This window comes from Pogona vitticeps, chromosome 8 (assembly GCF_051106095.1).
Source record: "Pogona vitticeps strain Pit_001003342236 chromosome 8, PviZW2.1, whole genome shotgun sequence".
Taxonomy (NCBI): domain Eukaryota; kingdom Metazoa; phylum Chordata; class Lepidosauria; order Squamata; family Agamidae; genus Pogona; species Pogona vitticeps.
In genome coordinates this window covers 27,261,069-27,285,433 of record NC_135790.1, presented here as the reverse complement: position 1 = coordinate 27,285,433, position 24,365 = coordinate 27,261,069, and the positions used below count along the sequence as shown (strand labels likewise).

Below are 24,365 nucleotides of genomic sequence, written 5' to 3'. Positions count from 1 at the left end.
GTCCTTCACAACACCCATCAAGACAGCCTACAGTGCATTTTTTTCTCTGTGACAGCACATGCATATGGACAATAAGAGTCATCTTTCAGATTAATTTTTGATTTCCTGGAAGAGGAACGTCCACAAGTTAACTTTGCAGCAAACTTTTCCCTTGGCGCAGCTGTCCTTCTCTCTCTGCCATTGTCTGCCATGTGAAGTAAATGATGAGCAGTCTTTAACGACTCATCATCTCTGCTCCCTCCCTTCTTGGAGCAGAACACCATCTGGAAAACTTGCCTGGCATTTTTTATTCCAAGAACGCCACAGCTCTATAGAACTCACACCAGCATTCTGCTTAAAAGTGTCCCCCGTTTTTGAAATTCTGGTCCGGCGATCTGAGGATCCTTTGCATTGCACTGAGGCAAAAAGAAAATTATCCCTATTGCAAGGAACATCTGCTGTGTCTAAATTTGTAATTAAAATTAAATCAAGCACGCTAAAATAACCCAGAGGGCTTCCATTTTGAGCTTCTCCTTTAATACGGAAGAATTATTTGATTAAATTTGATTGTAACCTGCACATCTGGCAGTGCTAGCAAGTTGTCATGGGGTTACAAAAAAGGAAGAAAAAAGCCTAGACTGCTGTTTCCTCAAGAAGAGAGAAATACAAGTGGGGCAGCTCTTCACAAGAAATCAGCGCCTGCATTCTGCGTCAGCCACAATGCCTCTCCCACAGTCAACACCCAGTGTTCATACAGGAAGTTGATACAGAGGCCGCAAGGAGAACAGGAGAGCGGACATCTCCTATACCAGCAGAAAAGGAATGGAATTTCGTCTACCTGCTATTTTAATATTCATGTTGTTATCCAGCAGGAGGTTTTCTGCTTTGAGGTCACGGTGCACAATCTTCCGACTGTGACAGTATTCGACTGCGGAAAGGATCTGCCAGAATTTGCGCCTGGCCTCCGACTCGCTCAGACGGCCGTGGTTGGCAAGGTAATCTGTGGAAAGAAGGAGGGGGTTCAAAGGGTCAATCACACACAAAGTCTTGAGATTTCTTTCTCCAATCACACCTTCCCAGGTCGACAGGACGGGCAGCATGCGGCCCTCTTTTCCAAATTAACTGGAAAATCATGCGGCGGTAGTGGCCATCTGTACGAGGTGACACACTTTTCGGCCGAGGTTTGATTTAACTGCTAGGAGGTAGTCCTTCCCCTCTCAACCCTCCTCTTGTAGACCCCGGGCGTTTTGCCCTCCATGCATGGGACATTCTGTACCAAGTGCTTTTTTATGACATCAACCCAAGGGGTTCAGTTTGCTGGGCGGCCCCCTTGTCATTCCTGTGGACAGCACTAAGGTGGTGGGGTAGACTAATGAGCACTTTCCTGCTCTTTAAAAAGAAAAAGAAAAGGAGAAACAAAAATGTGCAGTGTCATAGGTAGCCGGAAAAATAAACAGAAGACAACCGTCTCTCTCCATTTCCATACTCTGAAAGAAGGGACCTTTGTTCTCATCCCGGCAGTGGTACATACTTCTTGGTGCCTCCAGGTGATCTCACCCCACTCTACCCCCTCATTTACACACAGCCGTGGGAGGAAGGCACAAAAAAGCAAGTAAAAAGCAAACAGAGACATATGTTGTAGGCAACACTCCCACTGGCACACGGAAAGAACCCACTGATTTACAAAATGGCTAGGCGACCAATCCAAAGCAATACACAGTAGGAGGTACAGTATGGGGCAAAAATTGGCCTCCCCCCCCCTCTTTTGCACAAGCCATCATCCTTAGTAACTCGAGGACTGAACTCTGGCGGAAATTGCTCACCCTCCACACCAAGCAAGGAAAAGACTGCTGTACTTCGTTGCCCTTGCGCACAAGGACATCACAGACGACAATCTTCCAAACTGCTTTTTTATCTGAATTTGCCAGTCAAGCAATCGCAGCCTTAATAATTACGTGATGAAGACAGAAGCACGGTAAGACGCTAGAGATGATGGTTAAAGATCGTAATCCCTACGTTGCTAAAGGGAAAAGTTAGCAGCAGAGAAAAGCAACATTTTACATCTTGGGAGAGGCATAATTGAAGCTTAATACACTGAGAGAAGGAACAAACATGTTCCTTTGGCAATATTTCACACACACACATACAGAGAATTGTCAAAAGGACAAATCTAATTTACAGTGTCAGTTAAGCTGTTTGTTTATGGTACAGAATGTAATGAAGGGAACTTAGCTGGCAAAAACCCACAATGAATCAAGGCTGAAATCCGCCACAGCCCACTTGCTAAAGATAAGCTGGACTGAATGAAGCTTTAAGTGCCTCCACCTCAAAGTAGCTGACCTATGAATTAGGATGCAAGAGGTAGAATGGCCCTCAATGTCAGCATCACGTGGAAAGGACAGATCTATACGGAGCCTGTGATGTTAGCAGTGGAAGGGAAAGTGGAATTTTGAACTTTCAGCTCAAATCCCCAGTGCATATTGCTGAGAGGGAGGCATTTAGATTCCTAGTAAGTATATATTCAGCGCTGGGAAAGATTGTGACAACATGGAACTGGAATCTCAGTTGTTTCCTAGAAAAATCTGATGGGGGCTTTCCAGCATGTTACACTGTCAGCACCCCTGCCAGTTTCAGACCAGAATTAAGGCTATCTCAAGTTGGCTCACAGGGCACAAAGCCAGCCGAATGGAAGCTGATGCCTTGGCAAACACGACCCGAGATCAGGAACGATGCCACACAAGGTCACAAATTGTGCTCGCTTACAGCTTACCTTCCATTCAACCTCACTCTGAGCTGGTCATATAGTGCATGTCCAGTTATATCTATGTTTTCAAAAAACACTTTTTAAGGTCTTCTACTGCCTAGTCAGCTCCCCTCAACACATGGGGTGACATGATATAAAAGGACTGTACTTTGAACAGGGAAAGAAAAGCCGCTTCACACCAGTTTTAAAGGGGTCATAGTCCAAAATTCAACACAGGAGAGACAACAGAAGAGGGAAAGGATAACGGAGATGAGTATAAACAAAGGAAGAGGGAGGTTTTGCTCAGTTATAGGCATTTTGACTTAGTTGAGCTCAACTCAGGAAAGGCTTCTCAAGAAAGATTTGTCCTTTCACTCAAGCCACTTCTAAATCTCTTTCCTTCACAAAAGTGTCATTTTATTGAACTTAATGAAGCAGTTACATAAGCTGACAGACAAAACACAAGCTCCCCACCTGGATGGGCCTACTATATGTAAGAATGGTTTGTCCCCACAGCCTGTAAGAATGGGGTGCAGGAGGGACCCCCCTCCCCAAGGTCTCAGATTTCGGTGACAGTTTCCAATGTTCTTTGGCACTTCACCAATAAAGTAAAAACCCAACAAACTCAATGAAAAGTCTTGATACAAGACAGCCCAGAAGCTGACTTTGAAGACTACTGTTGTTGTTGTTCTAAAAAAACTTTCTGCTAGATGACTATGCCGTCCTGTACTTTCCATTATTTTATTCTTTGTCCTGACTTCTGTTTCTGTCAAACAACTCCTGGGATTTTTATTGTAGGCAAACTATGTTTACCTACACCTATTAAGTGGGGTGGGGATGGGGGGGGGGAGAACATGCAGGCTTTCAAGTTCACAACCTGCACAGAGTTACTAGTAAAAACCTGCAATTTTGGTTCCTTTTCTGTTTAATCCCTCAACCATCAACAGATGTAGGTTTCTAAAAACAAAACTCATAACAATTCTGTTTGCTGCATTTTAGTCTAAGTCCACGTAAAATGAGTGAAATCACAGTGGAGAAAAGAAAAACGAAGCTAAGAGGAAAGAGGAAAGAAGGAGCAGGGAGAGCAGGAAAAAATTACACCCACGCAGCAACCCCCTGTAGTTGACAGAGAAGGTGAATCAAAGTTGATTTATCTGTCTATCACTGCTGCCCATGTGATATTCACAGAACCTGGTCGCTCCCTTTGCCTTACTTGCAGGGACTGTCAGGAGAGAGTGAATTATTGAGCTGACACCATCAGAACCATCCAGAAAGGTGTCCTTCGCTCGTGCCAGCAACTACAAAACAGCCTCCTTTGCATGGCAATTGCAGGATGATGTGGGGATGTTAACGGTGGCTTCAGATCAGCATTAATTGAATTTTATATGCATGTCTAGGAAAGTATATTTTGAATTTAAGGCTTTAAAAAAACCACTGGTAATTTCAAATTGCTTTGGGGGTAATTTAGCAGCTGCACACTTCTGAAATGAACATGTTTTTCTTTTAAAGTAACTAACCAGGCCAAGCCATTTTAGGTTGGCCATTTCTCTTTTTCTGTAAACAAACTATTGATGTATAAAACAGCCCCCCCCCCCCTTCAAGCAAGCCGCTTATACAGAGGCAGGACAGTCTTCCAGAACAAACTTCAGCTGAATTCACACGAATAGGTCAAGCCATTTGCTTTTTAATGTAAACAAAAGGAGATGATGTAATGGTGGCTGGAAGGCTGGCTTCTGTTTGTAATAATCTCATCCAGAAATCTGATTAATGGTTTTACTTACGGATTTTAGTCAAACTGGTTATGCAATTGCGATGGGCCAAACGGGGCTGGCCTAGAAAATTTAATTTCTCAACAGCGACAGGTTTGGGAATCCTCTAACTAAGCCGGCCAATTCTTGGTGGATCCGTTCATTGACATTCTGTCAGAAAAGCATTGCTCCCTGCACCCCTCCCCTGAGCCTTTCTTCTGCTTGTGTCGGCCCCCCTCCTTTTATTCTCCTGATAATTTGCAAAGACAGCCCACCCCCCCAATGCTACACACTACCTTTATATCAAGGAATGCAAAAACCAAGAAACCAGTGGTCAGGCTACCTCATCTGCAAAAGGGATATTTGAGTGCTACAATCTAGATTTCCCATTGCCCCCCCTGTCAGACGTCTACCTCACCGAGATGAACAGCCTTCCACAAATTCTGCTTTCCTTATCCTCAGAAACAAAGCCACCAGCTGGCCTACATTCCCAGCAGCAAAAACGCAAGCACAGGCAAAAGAGAAAGGAAGCCCCACCAGTCCTTTTTCCCCCAAAGGGAGAGACACGGCGCAGCTACTGAACACCAGCTCCAAAACTTTCAGCACTGCACCCCAGTTTTGCCTCTCCCTTATCCCCACAAATCCCCTTCTAACAAAAATAAAACCCTCATGTGCCATAGGCACATCTATATTGTTGTGTGTGTGTGTGTGAGAGAGAGAGAGACAGAGGGAGGCTGCCCTTAGGAACATCTGGGGGTTTCCACAGATGTAAAATGCAGGGACCAGAGCAACAGTTGAGGACAGTCCCCCCTCCAGTACAACATTCCAATTACTTTTTTTTACCTGTACTTGCTCCTGGTACATTTCCAGCCCCCCATTCACAGCACTGATCATGTTATTATTTACAAAGCTTGCAATGGATCGGGGCCAGGATATTTGGAAGGACAGTCTTGTCCAGCTCATCCATTGCATTCATGACTACTGATGGACTGAATGGCTAGAGACAATGTCTGTTCTGTAGAATCCTCAGAAGTTTATTGGGATATTGACATTTAGATGGATCTCTTCATTTTACTGGTTTTGTTTCATGTCTCGGCTCTATCTTGAGAAGCTCTCACAAAGCCACATTTCCAAATTCTACTAGTACTTTTTGGTTTCTGATGTCTATCCTAGGCAAAATCTCCAACCAAGAACAGACTTGTAAATCACAAGTACATCTGAACAGGATTCCAGACAGAAGCCAACTAGTTGGGGATCCAACGAGAGGCAGCTCCTGTTGCCTACAAGCATTCTGACACACCAGCTGGACCTTGCTCTAAGGAGATTTGGAAGAGCTGACTGCAAGATAATAATTTAAGCTGCAGCTTTTCTCCAGAGACGCCGTCTTGCTTATTAGGGATATTGTAAGACAGAGTCAAAGAACTAGTGTACCAATATATACAGCCGGGGCAAACTCTAAGACTGAGAGCAAAATAGACCACAACAAACCTCTGATTAACAGACAAGTTCAGCAAGATGCTTCCGTTTTTGTAAATTAAGCAATTTCAATACAATAACAAAATATGTACCTTTTACCTATTTAGAGAGAGGATTCTGAAATTGCCTATCAGAATAGACTATCCTGCCACCATTCATCTTTTATTGTAACTTAATTGAATTTTAATTGTTGTAAGCCGCCCAGAGACCTCTGGGTAGAGTGGGCGGCATATTAATTAATTAATTAATTAATTAAATAGATAGATTAGATAGATAGATTAGATAGATAGTCAGTAACACACAGAAAGCAACAGCATGTAAAACAATTCAGATAAAAGAACCATATTGGCTCCTCGCTAAATACAATTACAGTTCAAGTAAAAGAAACAGATAAAACTAAGAGTTGCAAATAAACACATTAAAATAGCGGCAACAGCAGATAAAACAGCACAGTTCAGTAACAATCTCCGAAGCTGGGTGGAACAAAATGGGGCTTCAAAGCTGGTCCACTGCCGAAAGGGAGAAGGATTCACTTTATTCCCCCATTACGGGCATCCCAGAGATGGAGACGCCTTGTCCTTGGTCCTGCCAGTATAATGTCACTTGTGAATAGTCTGAGCTGCGACTCAGCCAGGTGGATTTTCAGATAGCCTTAGTATGAAAGGTTAACATCACTCAAACTGGGTTCAAAAATGAACTGGCAGCTACTAGAAGACCCATAAAACAGATGCAAATGTGTTCAGGAAAGCTCTATCCGACAAGCTTTCTCTCTACGATATTTTGCACCAAGCAACCTTCTGAGACATCTTGAGAGGCAGGCTGACACAGGATGGGTGCCATTTATCCAAGTCTAGATGTAATCCAGACCTGCAGCCTCTGGAGTGATGGTGTCAGCTTTCTGCAGAGAGTGGTCCAGCAAGAGTGGGTGAAGAGCACTCCTGGGGGACTAGGTAGGGACAGCTACACCTCCCAAGAGCCCAGAGGATGGGCCAAAAAGGTGCTTGACCCTCTCAGAAGGACCAGACACCCACCAGAATGTTATTTCGGAACTTGACACCCCACACACCAGTGGCTGCCCTCACCTGAAGCCTGGCCTGAAAAAGTTCTTTCCTCTAGTATTTGGTGCTTAGAAATCTTACTGTTGACACTTCATCCCGCATTATGGACACAGGCGAGCTTTCCTCCTTACGTCAATTTATCTGAGGTTATTCAGGAGAAAACGGGAAACCTCCTTGGACTTAAACAGAAAAATAACTGAAGTCAAGGGGCCTTTCGCTTGGAAATGAGGCAGCTTCCTGCCCTGTTCTCCAAAGCGTGTTCCTTATTTGGAGAGGTAAAGCATGTGGAAGGCTTTGGAATGGGCTGACATTTCAAAGCATATGACTCAACAGGGATCCCGTCCAAAGGAGACATCAACAATTAACACTTTTTGTTCGTCAAGTAGATCTACAGGCCTTTCTCTCCCCCCCCCTCCCCGGCATGTGCCAGTAAACTGATACAAGCCAATCAGGAAAGCTTGGGGGAAATGTTTGCTGCAATAATAATAATTTTTTAAAAAACAAAATAATATAAAAGAATCATGTGCCTGCAAAAAGCAGGACAGAATCTTGAGGGTGTTTTAGGTTGCCCAATATTAGAAACACGTGACAGAGAGAGAGGTATCCAGACCCGCATGAGACTCTGGACTAGGATCATAGCCACTGTCATTCTGGTTGTGTCAATAACAGAATAATGATGATAGTTGGAATATCCAATGCAGGACAGAATGACAAATTTCCCATTGGGTATTGAAGAAATTGTTTAATTACATCCCTCCAAGATTCATGTCAAGTTTCAAGATATTATTAGTATAAGCTAATCAGACTTTGCTCATTCTTTGCAGGCTATACACCCTGCAAGCTGCTACCGTCTTTGCCCCCAAATAGAAGAATACAGACATGGCATTATGAGAAATTTAAGCCTGTTTTAAATAGCTGCTGTGCAGTTCATGTGTATATCTAACACTGTGAAGTAAATGCATATATATTGTATTGAAACACATTGGTACATACATTGATATATTGATATACTGTAATTCGGTCATGTGGGGCAGAACTTTCTCACGGCACTCTTTCACTGGGGAAGATTTGACTTCTAAAAATACTTTTTTTGTATGAAGTTAATTACTGTAGTACCATGATAAACGGACAACAACAATCACGCCAGACCGTTTCAAGGTTTAATTAATTTTTCAGGTGACTAGAACTTGGAGACAGTACAAAACCTGCCACATTCCCAATACACTGGACTACAATTCTTACCTGGCTGAGGGTGAGGAATAACAAAAGCAGATGCCTACGTACCCCTGCAGCTCAAGTCAACTTGTTCCACTCAACAATCCGAACTATACTTTGACATTCACAATGACAGACTTATAAAATTACCTCAATAAATCAAAGGAAGGCAAACTGTCCCCTTCTATGCATGCCAGTCTGTTGTCTGTGACTTTCAGAGTCCGTGGCTGCCTCTGGCACCAGTGTAAATGGTATTTCTCCTCACCATCACAGACAACACACCCTACCACTGCCAGCGTCCACCCTCTTCATTCCTGCCCATCAGAAGTATGCGGGGGGGGGGGGGCTACACACTGGGCCACACTCTCTGGCGCCACAAACCAAAAGCCAGGGACCGTGTCACGAGGATGCTTGCCTGGGGACCACTGCCTGCCCACAAAAACTCCCGCCCCCCCACAAGTGCCACTTTCAAGACTGGCAAAATGGGAAGAAAAGGGAGGAGGGACGCTACTGAACCAAAGTAGCACTATTCTTACATTCCGTTAGAACTGAACTCCAGTACTTGAAGTGTTCTTGCCAAACTTAGGGAAGAGGATGAGGACAAAGCCACAATTATGTGGGGTTGGCTCTACCTACTAATGTTGCTCTTGACTGAGATACATGTGACCTTCAAATGCCCATTGTTACTCAATGGAGTGCCTGCCGCTGCTTCATATTTCAGATACAAAAAAAGTGTACGGTACTGATTTTGGCAGAATGTATAGAAATATCACCCATATCAAATACAGTGGTGCCTTGCTTAACAAGCGCTTCGGTTAACGACGAATCCGCATAGCGACGGATTTTTTGCGATCGCAAAAGCGATCACATTGCAATGTTTTTAATGGTAACAAATCGCTTTGCGATGATCGGTAAGCTGTTTCACTTACCGATTTTCGCATAGTGATGTTTTAAGAACAGCTGATACGCGGTTCCAAAATGGCCACCGGGGAAAAAATGGCCACCCGCTGTGTTTTCGCGCCGATTCCTCGCATACCGGGCAGCGAAAATGGCGGCCGTATGGAGGATTTTCACTTAAAGGTGAGTTTTAAGCCCATAGGAATGCATAGAACGGGGTTTAATGCATTCCTATGGGCATTTTCTTTTCGCATAGCGACGAATCCGGATAGCGACGATTTTTCCGGAACGGATTATCGTCACTATGCGGGGCACCACTTATTAGTTAGGTCCACATAGCCAAGTTTTGAAATATATACTTTCCCCAGGTGCTTCCTAGATATATGGCCTTCTCCACAGGTCTATCAATTCTAGAACAGAATAACTAAATCCCATAATTTTAAAACTACCTGCCTTAATTTTCTAGCTTCTGTACCGGAGTCTTACTATGACCTGCTTTGCAGAGAGTCTACTGGGAAGAACAGGACATTTTTAAATAGGTGGATTCTTTTTCCAACAAAGTGATCAGCCAACGATGGAGATAGATAATATTGACCCAGGAGAGATTCCTGTTATTGCCCACTGACTAAACATTAGCAGTAAACACAGACATTTAAAACCTTTTTAAAAAGTTCATGCAGAGAAAAGGGACAATGAGGGGCAATGTATGAAAACCTCAAAACATGCTCCAGAAGAGGCTGCCATATTCACATTCTGCAAATACCCAGAACATACATGCAGAGCCAGACGTGATGCTGATGCCCAGATGCCATGAGAAAAGTGTGAGAAAGCCAAGCAACATAGGCAGGGTTCAATTTCACACACTGCCGGGCTAAGAATGGTGGTTTTAATACAAGCCAATCAAATGTTCGGAGCAAAAAGATTCGCCTGCAAAATGCAATTTTCCTTTTCTTTGCTGGTATCCAGTATCATCTGCAGATGATAATTTTTGGCTCTTGCAGCCAATTCTTCTACAATCTGCATGCGTGACTGATCAACACCCAGGATGTTGGAAGGCATGGATCGGCCATAAGCTTATAGAGAAAGTACAGACAAACAACGAGGACAGACCTTTCGAACGGCTGTAAGCCCAACCTTGCTCCACAGCCAACTCACTAAACAAACAGGATGGCAGGCAACCACCCTCTCTGTTTGCCAATCACAGGAGGTCTCGCTGCCACAGGGCAATGAACTGGCTGCTCATCTTGGCAGTTCAACCGGCCTCTCTTCTGTCCAGCCAGTCCTTCTCCCACCTAACAACTTGAATTTTCACCAAATGCCTTCTTTAAAAAAATAATAATAGCAGCAAATGAACAATATTATCTCCTTCTATAGCTGCAAAAGCATTTTGCCCTTTCTAGAATATCCAACACTGGTCAGCAAACAAGGAGCTCTCCAACAGAAGCCAATTTCTAGGATGCAGGTTCTGTTTTCTTCCTGGATGATGTAACCATACCTTCTTAACACATCATCGACACGTGGGCACGCACACAACATCACTCTTGAAGAGATTTATTTCTGCTACCTGCACTGCATGGACTTTTTTTGCTTTAGAACAAGTAAACCCAGGGGGCAACTTTTTAAATTTTAGTTTTACATTTGCACGCCAGAGGGAAATGTGTACTTAGAATAATTTCTGGCATCACAGACTGCTTATCGAGTCATTTCATAGGGACAACATTATGTGAGAGTTTTGTCTTTAGAGAAAAGGCCTCCGAAAAAGGGAACACATCTGCGTTGTTTTTTTTTACTTTAAAAAACCTCACAACTCTCTGTACAGTTTCTAAACCAGCCACTTCTAAACACGAGTGGAATCCATCATTAAAGCTCTTATATATCACCCTCTCCTCCCTCCCACACAAGTGCTTCATGGCAACACAGCAATCCAGAAATGTTTACAAAGTTAGATCTTGGCCCTTTTATTTTCAACTTCACCATGACATAACACAGTCATCTCATGGAAAACAGCAGACGACAGAATGTATGGAAACACTGCATTTTATACAGTGCCCTTAATGTCATAAAATCTGCCATGGCAATGCCTCCATGACTGAAGCATCAGGAGACATAACGGAAAGACTAGTGTATCATCCCCTTGAAAAACAGCTACGTTTTCTCTCTATTTAAGGCTGCAAACCTCATCTGGAACTCCTCGTCCAGCACAATGTATGCCCACTGGCATATATTCAGTTTGCTGGATACCTTCATGTTACATTCAGCAATACACAAAAAATACAGCATATACAGGACTATCGGTAGTTAACCTCATCAAGCATCGATGCCAAGGAATTACTGGAAGCCTCATTTATGCCCTGTGGCTTTGATCCAAAGACAATAACTGCAGAAAAAAGATAAAGTGATCCTAAATTTAAACACAGACATACACACATAAACAAAACCCAAAATCCACTGGTTGTGTCTTTGCACACAGGCTGATGCCTTCATTCCGGAATTTCCTCCCAAGGGATTTCTCTTTGACCCTTGAAGAGATATATGGCATCCAACAAACAACAATAAGGATCTGCTCTAATTTCACATTTCAGGATACTGGAAGCAAAGAATGCTCTACATCCGATCATCTCTTAATGAGCACCAACAAGGAATTATGTTTCTTAAACTATCCTGGAGGAAGGTGTAAAAGATAAAAATATATATACAGTATATACAAATACACAATAAGATTCACCCACTAATGTACTGAAGAATAATGTATCTTGGGAAACCACACCCTCAAGACTGGCAAACACAACCTGGAAGGGAGCCCAGTCTGCTCTTGAGGAAGCAAGGCCGGAGAGAAATAGCCTAAATTTTACCCCTTAATGCCACACAGAAATTGGTATGAACAATTTACGCTGTCATGTATGACAAAGAAAGCATTATTGCAGCAGACAATAAAGCAAAACATGCCATTTTCCATAGATGTCCTAGGCTAATACTTCTATTTTACTTACTACATTTCCACCTGCCACCCTCCAAGTACCTCTAAGCAGCCTACATGCTTCTCACTTGCTCCACATAAAATTTTATTTTAGCAAAGAGTGAAGGCGGCTAGGCTGAAAAGTGGCAACTAGCCCAAGGTGTCCTTCATGACTATATGGTGGAGACCACATAGGTTTTCTACTGCTCCAACCACTGTCCCAAGGGTAGCTCTTGTGCCTTGGTTCAGGCGAACTCCAAAATGGAAAATTTATGGAAGACACCCAGAACAGTCCATCTGTAGCATTTTAAAACACCCTGTTATTCATCATTCAAACTACAGGCTTGGAGGCAATGTAATATAAGACGTGCCCATGAGACATGATATATGAGGATATATTCTTTTAATATATCATCCATCATCTGCCATTTTTGGCACAAACTGACAGTAAAACAGTGACGTCTGCAAGACATCCAAAGGGAGACCATATTCAGCTATCCCACATGTTGGGTAAATGAATTCAGTTGAATCCATCTTAAAAATAATATTCATTTAATACAGGAACATGCCTTTTACTGGTACGGACCCTTCCTCCATCTTGCCCAGGAGCATCAAAGCAGACTGACGGCCGCTTTGGGGCAAGAATTCTTCCAGCACCACTTGGAAAGCACAGGCATCGAAACTGGGTTTTGGGTCACCAAACAACACCCACCTCCCAAGCTTGCTTTGTGCATTAGCGGGATGTGTTCTTCCAAGTTAAAGGAAGCTTACATTTCTTCAGCAGCAAGGCTAAAAGATAAGAGCCCTGCTGAGAAACGATAATACATCAAGAAGCAGAAAGACAAGAAAACAAGATTTCTTATTTGAATTATGCTAACATTTTAAGAACTTTTGCCCCCAAAGAGGATCACACCACTATGAGATGGCAATTTAGCCTGCAACACCGGCTATTATGAATCACAAAGCACAAACACTCTGGTGGCGAATGGTGCCACCCTTCTGCTAAGCAGGCCTTGGTCTGGATCAGTGCCTGAATGGGAGACAGCCTACGAGCCCTGCACAGGCATCACCTTCGCTTCCGTGATGTAAGGCAGGCAGGATAAAACAAAATAAATGAAGAAAACCAAAACTGTTTACTAACGCTATCAATAAAAGCACAGCAGTGCTTGTGAATTAAGTTCAGTACAATTTTATTTCTTTAAAAGGAAGGTTTAGTCAGCCTCCAAAATGGAATTAAGCCAAAAGAGAGCACAGGGTGTATGTAGTAAGGGAAAAAAAAGTGATATAAAAGCTTCTATTTTTAAAATGAAAACAATCCCCAAATAAGTCACAGTATGCCATCACGGAAATAAACTGGCAAGCTATTTTTCAAAGCAAGGAGGCTTACCAAATATTTCTCCATTTTTGGCATATTCCGTCACAAGGTACAACATGCTTTTGGTCTCCATCACCTGTTGACAGAGAAGTCACAGATTAGCTTAATTGGGGGGGGGGGGGAGAGGAAAACAAAAATATCGTGGGAATCCTTTTTTCCAACATGGTATCTCAAAACATCACAAGCCATTAATGTTTTGTCGTGCCAGGCTGCTTGAAGGGTTCCAGTTCAACATCACGGTCAAGTGCCTCTTACAACGGGTACCTAGATAAGAGCACCTCTGCATTCTAGCCATGAAGATCTGCAAGAGAATGCAGAATTCTCAAAGCTATTATTCAACTTCCAACTGGTAACAGGATGGCCTGCATCTTCACCCCTCCATTCCTCTGCTTCTCGATGAACTTTTGGCTTCTTCTTTCACCAGGCATTTTCACTGCTGGAGTTCCAAAACTGTGCAGGACTAATACCTTGAACTGTGCCAAGAGTCTATTATGCCCCCAGCATGGCCCTCACCAGACCCTCCTTCAGGTTTTTACAGCACAGGAATCCTTGGGCTGGCTGAGGACCTGTGACCAGCATACCCATCCACCAAACACTCATTCCATCCGGGCTCTGCTGAAGGTTCAAAGCAAGAGAGGCCGGGGTGAGGCTTCCTTGGCACTGCTAGGCGTTATCACTTGGGACATCCCCCCCCCAGCAGCACCTAGGCTAAAATGCTCCCTGCCTTCTCTCCCTGTGAAAAAAAGACTATGGAGGCTTTCATAGGGGTGACCACAGGACAGTCGCGCTGATTCACAGAAGAAAACGGTGGATCTAAATGGAGAGCTATTCCTGCACTGTTCACCACTGTAGCACCTACTTGGCAAAGAGAAAAGTGACATTTGCCTAGTCTTTAAAACACGCTTTTCCCCCTTATCTCTTTCTAATACAGAATTGCTGTATTAAACATATCATGGAAAGAAGTGTGATATTCCTGCTAAATGTGTAATTAGTTATCAGTAGACATGTTTGGCTCCAAATCCTCAATTGACCTCTGAGTGATCCCAAATGTATGGCATCTTTTTTTTAACTGTCCTATATTACAACAGAGAAGCCTTCACGTCGATTGTTTCATGGAAAGAACATAGGGTTCGCCAGCCATTTTCTCCACAGCAAGAAACAAGTCCTTATTTTGCCAAAAGGACAATGTAACCCTTCTTCAAAGAGGTAATCCTGTTACCCTGTTTCAATAAGTATAACACAAGTAAACAAAACCAAATTTAAAAAGTACTGTGGCCCTATTAGGACTACCAGATTTATTTTAGTGTGCGCTTTCCTGCATAGCAAGCCACTTATTTAGACATAAATGGATGGAAACCCAAAAGTGAAAATAAATCCTTAAAGGCACCATAATACTTTGGTCTTTTCCTTTCTTTTGTTTTATATTTCTTCTTCCTGGATTCCAGTTTGGAAAAAGAAAACGCTACCCTACCGGGACAGAGTGGGCCTGGTGTTGATGTATCATCTTCCTCGTGGCCCAACACACTGCTCACCAGAACTAGCAGGACACATCTCTGCTGCTGTGGCGAGTTCCCTCGGAATTTAACTTGGGGGAACTTCAACATACATGTGGAGATGGAGACGGCTGGAGCACTTCTGGAGTTCATGGCTGCTACGGGCCAGCCCCAACGTACCACAGAGCCTATGCACCTTGCAAGCCATACTTTGCAGGGAGAGAATGATCTGAAGGTGGTGAACCTTGAGTCTTCTCCCTTGTCATATTAACCTGAGACGCACACATGGGCTTTAATTTTTCTTGAAAAGCAGGTTCCTTGTTTCAGCTAGCAACAGAGCTTACTGTACTTGACTGTATTTTTATTGCATTTATTGCACCGTGTTTTTTTATTGAGTCTTTTTTAAGGAGAAAGATGAGTAAAAATATTTTAAATAAAGAAATTATTGTATGATCTTATTGTATGCTGTGAACCGCCCACAGAGTTATGACACTAGTGGGGCAATACAGAAGTAGAAGTAATGAATGAATGAATGAATGAATGAATGAATGAATGAATGAATGAATGAATGAATAACAAATAAAGTAAATTAGCTCTGAACTTTCAGAACCATTCCACTGATTTATAGGATGCCATCAAGATGAAGATAGGATTTAATAAAACCAAACCAACAGAATTATTTCTGATAATAAAATTAAAACTAATAGGATAGAGCTCATTAAATCAAGTCTTTAAGTAGTGGGAAGGTTCCCATTTTGCCTGAGGCTCAACATTTAATGGCAGCAATCTGTTAATGCCACCAGGACAACTAGCAAAAGAGCTCGGAACGGAGGTTGCGTTTTCAATTTATAATAGGTGCAATCCACTTCCATCTTATTCCATTCAGACACACTTGAGGGAATTCCATTCACTTCATTTAGCACTGCACGGGGGCATTCCTGAACTGGTCTGCCTTTTTATTCATATATTCAGTGTCTAAATTTGTTGTTCAGCTGACTCTATGGCATACGTCAGGAATCTGCGGTCCCAGAGTTGCTTTAGACCGTGACTCCTAGAATCGCCTACCATTGGCCATACTTAACGGGAGTTGTCAGTCCAGGACCTGACATCACCAGACCCATGGGCTCGAATGGAAGGCATGGGGTCCCAGAAAAGCTTTGGCAGGGACTCCCAGAACAAGGGAGGCTAAGGGAAACTCCGCCCTCTGTGCCGCCAGCCTGGATGGGTAAGGAAGAAGATAAGATGAAGGGTGTGCCTTCCTAACTCATCTCAACCATTTCAAAGCTGCTTAACTTTCATTACTATTTACACAAGAAGTCGGTGAGCTGCATTTCTCTGAAGCAACTAAGGAGCTTTATAAAAGAATGCTCAGAACAACAATTCACGGTACTTTGGGGGAAGCAATGACACTTCCGTGCCTCTCCATTGATGTTTGTAACGCAAGCCGGCCTTCCAGATCAGAATTGGGCACTAGCAACCCAAACCTTCTAGGAGGATCTGACTAATATATCAAAACAACTGAGTCACCTGGACAGCGAGAGGTTTCTCCCCACCACCTTTTTAACTACCAAGGTCGAGAGCAAAAGCCAGGGTTAAAAACAAACAAGAGAAAGTAGGCAGATATTTTTAAAATGACAATTTCTCCAACTCAGCCACAAAAATTAGCATAATGTAAGGTTCTATCCCTTCCTTAGAAAGCTCACCACACCACACTATGACATTTGTGGAACTGTAATTTGTACTAATGAACCTGCTGTCACAGGCTTATTTGCTCCAGCTGCAGACTGTATAACAAGACGTAGGACCCCAAAATATCATGCCCCACTGATCTACCTGGTCCTATAACAACTTACTTCAACCCTGACTTGTTAGAAAAGCTACCCACCCAATGTCCTCGTTGGGATGCTATGGGAAACCAATCTGCTTTATTTATCTACTCATGCCTACAAAAGGAGCCAAGATGGAGTAATTGGGCTATGCATACCAACATGCTCCCTTGTGCTCGCTAGGATCCTGAAGACGTTTGGCCCAGAATTTTTGTGAGAACATTGGGAGCAGATTTTCTATAGCATAACCTAAAGTCTATAGAAGATCTATTCTTTTCAACAAGAGTCTTGAACTAATGTCTTGCTCCCCTTCCCTGGGTTATTTAAAGCACTTCAGATGTCTACATCAATAAAAGAAAGAAAAAGAGACAAAAGCACCTCAAAGTATTAAGATTTGAATGGATTACCAGGCAAGAATGCAAAGCAATGCAAGTCCAATCAAACGCATAGTGCGAGCTTTTACTGGGCCAACAGCTTATTTCTCACAAACTCTAAATACTTCGGCAAGCTGGCTACATACCTGATAAAGCTTGATAATGTGTGGGTGGTCCAGCATTTTCATTATCTGCACTTCACGATAAATTTTCTCCAGGTTCACAGAATCTAGCTGAGATTTGTCGATTATTTTTATTGCCACCTGGAACCAAACATAAGATGCTTTAGTCAGCTTCGCCAAACTAGAGTACCAAGATTACAAGTAAGCTGCAAGTATCTGTTGTTTTTACCCAAGACTTCTACATCCTGTGCTTAAGCCCTGAAGTGTTACTCTCACAAAAATGAAGTATTCTGTAGATGGGGTGCAAACACTCTACAGGTGCTCCATACTTTCTGCGTAACATAATGAACCGGTCCACACACCAAAAATTTAATAACAACTTGATCACATTTATTTATATATAAGGGCAATCAACTTAACACACTCTATTTAGACTAAAGAAGAGCAGGACCTTTTAAAATAAGGATTTACACATAATCACTCCAAGTTGTCTGGATGATAAATAAACTCTTTAGGATTGAAAGGAAGACCACCTGTTGTTATCTATGCTTTTCCATTTGAACTGTTGCTTTACATTTACATAGTTATACTTATGGAGACTTTTCATCCACTCTTGTAAAAAAAAAGTTAGTTTTAGATACCAAGCCTGGGAGCTAACGATAGTCTTGCCATAAGCCACATCTCAGCTACTCACTGGCTTTCGTGTCAACAGGATGTGACCGTACAGGGCACGACTGGCCAGCAATATCAAAGTTGCTTAGTAATGAAAATATATGTAATCTGATATAAAGCTTCTTGGGTAGTAGCTGAGGGCAACAACAAAGCAAATCCCATGATAACACCACAACAATGTTCAAATCTCCATCTGGGCCCAAATGCAAAGGATCCTATCACGCCTCCCACAGGCTCAAGGGGGCTTGGAATGTGTGCTCCTTGAACAGCCCCCAGGCTGCTGGAAGAATCTCAAATAAAAGCAAAAGGGGCTTCAAAAGCAGTTGCTGGGTTGTGGCAAAAGGGAAAAAGAAACCAGCTTACAAGCTCTCCCTAAAGCAGCTTTTTGGATCCCAGCCAAACTACCTCCTTTCTTGTTCCTCTTAGAAATACACCAGTATTTTCGTTAAATCTTAAGCATATACCCACTCCGGCTATAAGCATCCTCTACCTAAACCTCAAGAGAAAATGTAACAAAACAAAACACAACCTTAAGCAAATGCTTACATGGCATCCAGTCACAAAACAAAATCAATGTACCCTGAATTACTACAAGCTCTCCATCTTAACTGTGATTAATGTTTCATATAGGCAGTCATTTATAATAATACTACTGAGACTTGAGTATAAGCTCTCTGCAGGGAAAACACAAGCCACTTAAACACTCTAAATACAGCTCAACCAGTCCAGAATCTAGTCTTAGGTTTGCAAACACCCAATTTCTTACTAATGTTGGAGAAGTAGTGGAATGAAGAAACGCCAATGGAGGTTCACACATGCAAAGGAAGACCAACAGAAAGGTCTGAAACGCTCAATCCAAAATGCTATATGGATCAGTGGACAGCCAGAACTCCAATACTTGAGCTGAGCCACCTCTGAAATGCACCGATAATGTACACGCACACAGAGCGAGGGAGAGTCAGTGGTGTGGAAGTGGTGTAATATCAAAATGCTAGAGGTTGACAAAAAGGGCATGGGAAATATGTTATAAGTGGCCCTTCAGATGTGGAACGTTCTTTGCATGGACTGCCAGGAACTTTCAGAGGTACTGCTCTATGGGCTGGTGCGTATGTGTTTTAATAGGAAGACCCTATAAGTTTATAATACTAATTACAATAATAACGACAAACACTCTTCAGAAGTGACACTGGGATTAGCATACGAAAGGAGGCCAGATTTATTGTAACAAGAATTACTCATGGTGGACAGATTTTCCTCCCTGTCCTACAGCACTAGAATCTGGAGTCAACAAAGGGTTCTCGTCCATCTGGACAAGATAGAGGGACCCATGACATCAGACAGCTTCAAGGTGCTTGGATTGATGACTCCTGAACTGCTCTGAAGGGATTAGAAAAAGGCAAACAGAACAAAGTAATTGATGTTGGAAGCAGTTTGTAGCCATAATGACTATTAGGAGTTGATTACTTTAGAGTTAGTACATTTCCAAATATCAGTTGCTGGAGAACATAAAAGGCCCCAGTTGCATTTGCAACCTGCTTGTGGACTTCCGCAGATACGCTGACTTGACCACTATGGGAACAGTGTTGTACAAGAAAGGACTTTGTGTTGATCCAGGAGAGCGCTTCTTGTGTTCACAATCAACTTTTCCAGAATGGATGAGATCCTATTCTTTCAGGTGCCTTCCAGTCTCACAATTTCTTCAAGAAATGTTCCTGACCAAAGATCACCATAACAGCAGAGCCATCACACTGGAGAGAGAGTTTTTAGTTTGTTATCTAACATAAAATACACAAAACTGAACTACCTACAACAATTATACCCAAGGAAAACAAAATGTTCACTGAAAGCAGGCAGCTATTGAAGCTTAAAAGAATTAAAACCCCTGACTTCTCCTATACGGATGAAGCTTAAGGACTGAAACCTGCAAAGAACGGCTTAAAGGTGGCTATTTATCTTTGTATAAGATCAAGCCATATTCAAGAAAAGTGAATGTCTGTGCTCCTTTGAAGAGGAATAAAGCCCATACTTCCTTTGTTTACCCAACAAATAACCAACCTGTGAAAATGTCACAATATGTCATTAAGATTAGCAACACTTTTAAAGGATAGCAAACAACAGATGAATCATGAAAACATAGAGATATTTACTAGAGCAGAAAATCTTATCCACCCCAGACACCTTGAACACTATTCACCCAGGGTATCCAGTAAAATAAAGTATATGGAAGACCTTGCTTCTCTTTTAAAAAGCAAAGACATAAATACAGTTTTTAATATGGAATCAGAACAATGGTCCAACAAGGCATGAAACCTACCAGCAGAAGTCTCAGGGCTCTTGTAGACAACTGTTCCCACCCTGCCACTTTCACATCAGTGAAAAACTGATCCTTAATACACAACCATTCCCTTAAGATTGCTCTCGTAACATCATCAGAGACCCTGTACATACCTAGCCTTGTCTGATTTCAGAAAATAAATAAAATTAAGCCTGGTTAGTAGTGTACTTGGATGGGAGACCACCAAGATTCTCCAGGTAGGGCCAGGAAAGAAGCCCTGGAGAGCTGCCACCAGTCAAGAGTTGGAAACACCAAGGAAGACAAATGAAGGATCAGACAGAGGTGAAGGCAGCTTTCTACCTTCCTATATAAGGAAGGCGAGACATCTTCCCTATTCTACTACCAATCATGGGACCCTTAGCATGTGACATATGATCACACGAAAGTTCATTTGGCTTGCGTTTTAATACAAATTGAACACACATTCAAACTAATACATGGACTAGGTAAAGGTAAAGGTTCCCCTTGACAATTTTTGTCCAGTCGTGTCTGACTCTAGGGGGCGGTGCTCATCCCCATTTCCAAGCCATAGAACCAGCGTTTGTCCGAAGACAATCTTCCGTGGTCACATGGCCAGTGCGACTTAGACACGGAACGCTGTTACCTTCCCACCAAGGTGGTCCCTATTTATCTACTCTGATTTTTACATGCTTTTGAACCGCTAGGTTGGCGGGAGCTGGGACAAGCGACGGGCACTCACTCCATTGCATGGATTCAATCTTACGAGAGCTGGTCTTCTGACCCTGCAGCACAAGCTTCTGCGGTTTAGCCCGCAGTGCCACCACGTCCCTTTAATGGACTAGAAAACACTTATTTAGCTTTTACACTCCCCAAATCTTTCAATGTGGTACTCTGATCAAAAAAAGGAACACGGACCCAATAGATTTGTCCAACAGTAGCTGTGAGCCAAGGAAAAACCCAAAACAACCAAACCCAGCTATTTGCCTTTGGTCTTTTGGAAGCAGCTCCTGTTTACACGGAACACAGATCATTAATGACTTCTAACTTCTTGGCTTCATCATCTTTGCAGAGGAAGCCCTGTGGTTCCCAAAGCGGAAAAGAGTTATATCCATACCTTCCCAGATGTGTGATAAGAATATAACCCAAAGGTGATGTGGTGTTCCCCAATGATTAGAAAGTTATTCCTCAAATCCTGAATGATCTTCAATTTAAAGAGTTCAAAATAAGTACATGCTGAACATCTGCACGGAGGAAGATGTTAGGCAACTACCTATAAAGTGACCACACACAACGTTTAGGAAAGTTCAAGAAAATCAGGTGACATACAGCAACAATAATAAACGGCCAAATGTGTTTTAATTTCAGTTGTAAAAAACTGATCTGGCAGTTCAAGAACCGAAACTGCTACAAGAAGGGAAGTACATGAGGAATTCACACTTCTAGTCCGCTGAAATGTATTCCACTAACATTCCAGTTATTTGTTTTTTCACAATTTTCTTTAAACAATAATGTCAATGAAAGATATTCACCATCCTGGTATATATTTGAAGCTAAGGGGATCCATAAAGACATCAGAAAGAATCTCCAAACCAGATACTATATTTAAAGACTGGAGACTTTAGCAGTTTTTACTGTCAACCTTGGATCGGATTTCAGGGTGTTAGTCCAGTTCACTGCTAGGCCCTCATTCTCTGCACACAGCAGTATAACCTTTCCAAACAATGACGAAATAAATTATTTCATCTGAAGGTCTGCAAGCTATGCAGTTCCAAGAAATGCAGTTCTCAGTAGGTCAGATGCCTCCCGGCAAATCCAAGGAAGTCAGCTTTAATGGCCTCCACGCATTTCCTCAACTTCTGAAACTTGGAAGAAGACGGGGGATAAGACACTAAATTAATTCCAAAGCATTTTGATGAGAACTAAACTTTCCACTGAGGCTCTCTCCAGACACGTCGCTGTAATCCCAGCCTGGATGGTCAAATCCTTCTTTACAGAACCCGCTCTGCTGCCAGTGTTTCATGACTGTGTGGGTTTTTATTTAATAAACCTGTCATGTCCGGTTTTCATATAGTGTAACAAACAGTACTGTACATCTTTTCTTTACAGCAGCATTGCTAGAAATTACTGGGGACAGCAAATTTTCAATCTAAATAAATCTGCAAAAGCCACAAAGCAAAACATGTTGTAACTTTATATTTGACCTGAGGTACAAAGGTGGTGGTGCCAAGTGCTCAGACCCTAAGAGTCTACACAGGACCTTTAGAATCTAAACAGGATCCACAGCTTTAACACCTAACTCTGCCCAATGTACCACCCCAAATCTTTGATCAATATCTTCCTTACAGAATTTCAGACAAGAAACAAAAGAAAAGAAAAACCAAACAATAATAATAATAAAGAAAAATCGTGACACCTTAAAGACTACCTGCTATATTTTTTAATTTGAGCTTTCATGGATCAAGTCCACTTCCTCAGAGTGGGATTAAACGGCAATCATTTATGCACGATTGTATAACTGAGGTCTGATGCTTCTGAGTTTTTGCCACAACGCATATCTGTACAATAATGAAAATGTACCTATTTTTCAGAAGCCACTCCTGTACTTCAAAAATTCTCTCTCTCTCTCTCTCTCTCTCTCTCTCTCTCTCACACACACACACACACACAAATTCTTGAAGACAGACAGATGCAACCAACACTCTAGCTTGGCAGGCAACTTCTATAGTCTTAATAATACACAGAGTGTACTGTACTTTATACAGAGACCAATTCCAAATGTCTATCTAAATAACAGCTTCCCACATGGATGGTTATATGATTCAATACTAAAGTGCAGAAAACCTGCAGGTGGGGAGGGGTAAGGTAAGATTTTGCACCATTTTAAAAATAATTCTTTAGCAATCTTCTGAAGCAATCCTGCACCCCCACCTCGCTACCAGTGCTGCTGTCTGATCTAGGGAGCATCTCTGTCTTCGCTCCTTGGGGTTCGATGCACCAGGTGTGCTGTCAAATAACCATGTACCACTGGGCGCAGGGATGATCACTGATCCGGGCAACTTTAGGAGGGTATTAGATAAATTCACACCGGGCAAATGGTTTACTAGCCATGATAATCACATATTATCTCCAGGATCAGGAACAATATGCTCCTCAGTACCAGAACAAGGACAGGAGGGTGCATCTGAACTCATGCCTTGTTGACAGTCCTCTCCTGGGCACCTGTCTCGCCACGGTGAGCACCAAATATCAGACAAGAGAGGCCTTTGCTCCAATTCAGCTTCTCTTATGCTGTAATGCCCAACGCCCAGAATAATCCTTTGGAAGCACTGTAACTCAGAACCAATTACCTGAAAGGCCACCTTTTGTCACCCACACAGTGATCATCTACCCCCCCCCCACCCATTGCATTGAGGTGCTCAGGAATCAGTCTCAGTTGCCCTCAGCTCTTAAGTGGGTTTTTACAATCAGTGCATGAACAGTTTTGCTGTATAAAATACCAGTGGCAATTTATGTTAAGATCTGGCAACCCCCCCCCCCAAATAAACAGGTGGGTTGGTTCTATGTTCTCACATATCTAGGAGCAGATCCAATGAAATAAATGCACCTTAAGTTAGCCATTAATTCTCATGCTACAGGAATCCAGATTTAGGCTGAATATTAGGAAAAACTTCTTAATTGTTAGAGCAGTACAACAATGGGACAAGTTACCTTGGGAAGTGTTGAGTGCTCCAACGTTGGAGGCATTCGAGAGAAAATTGGACAACTATGTCAGATCTGCTGTGATTGGGATTCCTGCCTTGATCAGGGGGTTTGGCCTCATTGGGCTTACAGGCCCTTTCCAACTCAATTATTCTATGATTGACCTAAATGGGCCCATTTTACATATGGAAAAGGTAAAGGTTCCCCTTGACAATTTTTGTCCAGTCGTGTCCGACTCTAGGGGGCGGTGCTCATCCCCGTTTCCAAGCGAAAGAGCCAGCGTGTTGTCTGAAGACAATCTTCCATGGTCACATGACCAGTGCGACTTAGACATGGAACGCTGTTACCTTCCCACCGAGGTGGTCCCTATTTATCTACTTGCATTTGCATGCTTTCAAACCGCTAGGTTGGCAGGAGCTGGGACAAAGTGACGGGA

General features: G+C 42.6%; 1 protein-coding gene across 2 annotated transcripts in view; it reads right to left on the bottom strand.

Moving 5' to 3' along the window:
* SIK2 (salt inducible kinase 2) overlaps nt 1-24,365 on the bottom strand; it is a 66,602-nt gene that overhangs the window by 34,501 nt on the left and 7,736 nt on the right. The window contains exons 2-4 of one of the 2 annotated variants that reach the window (XM_072979289.2): nt 17,287-17,403; nt 13,460-13,523; nt 818-979 (exon numbers count right to left, since the gene is read on the bottom strand). In XM_072979289.2, the coding sequence (XP_072835390.2) occupies nt 818-979; nt 13,460-13,523; nt 17,287-17,403 (343 nt within the window). Of the gene's footprint in view, nt 1-817; nt 980-13,459; nt 13,524-17,286; nt 17,406-24,365 lie in introns of those variants that run through there. The other variant, XM_020792981.3, reaches the window with a different exon arrangement.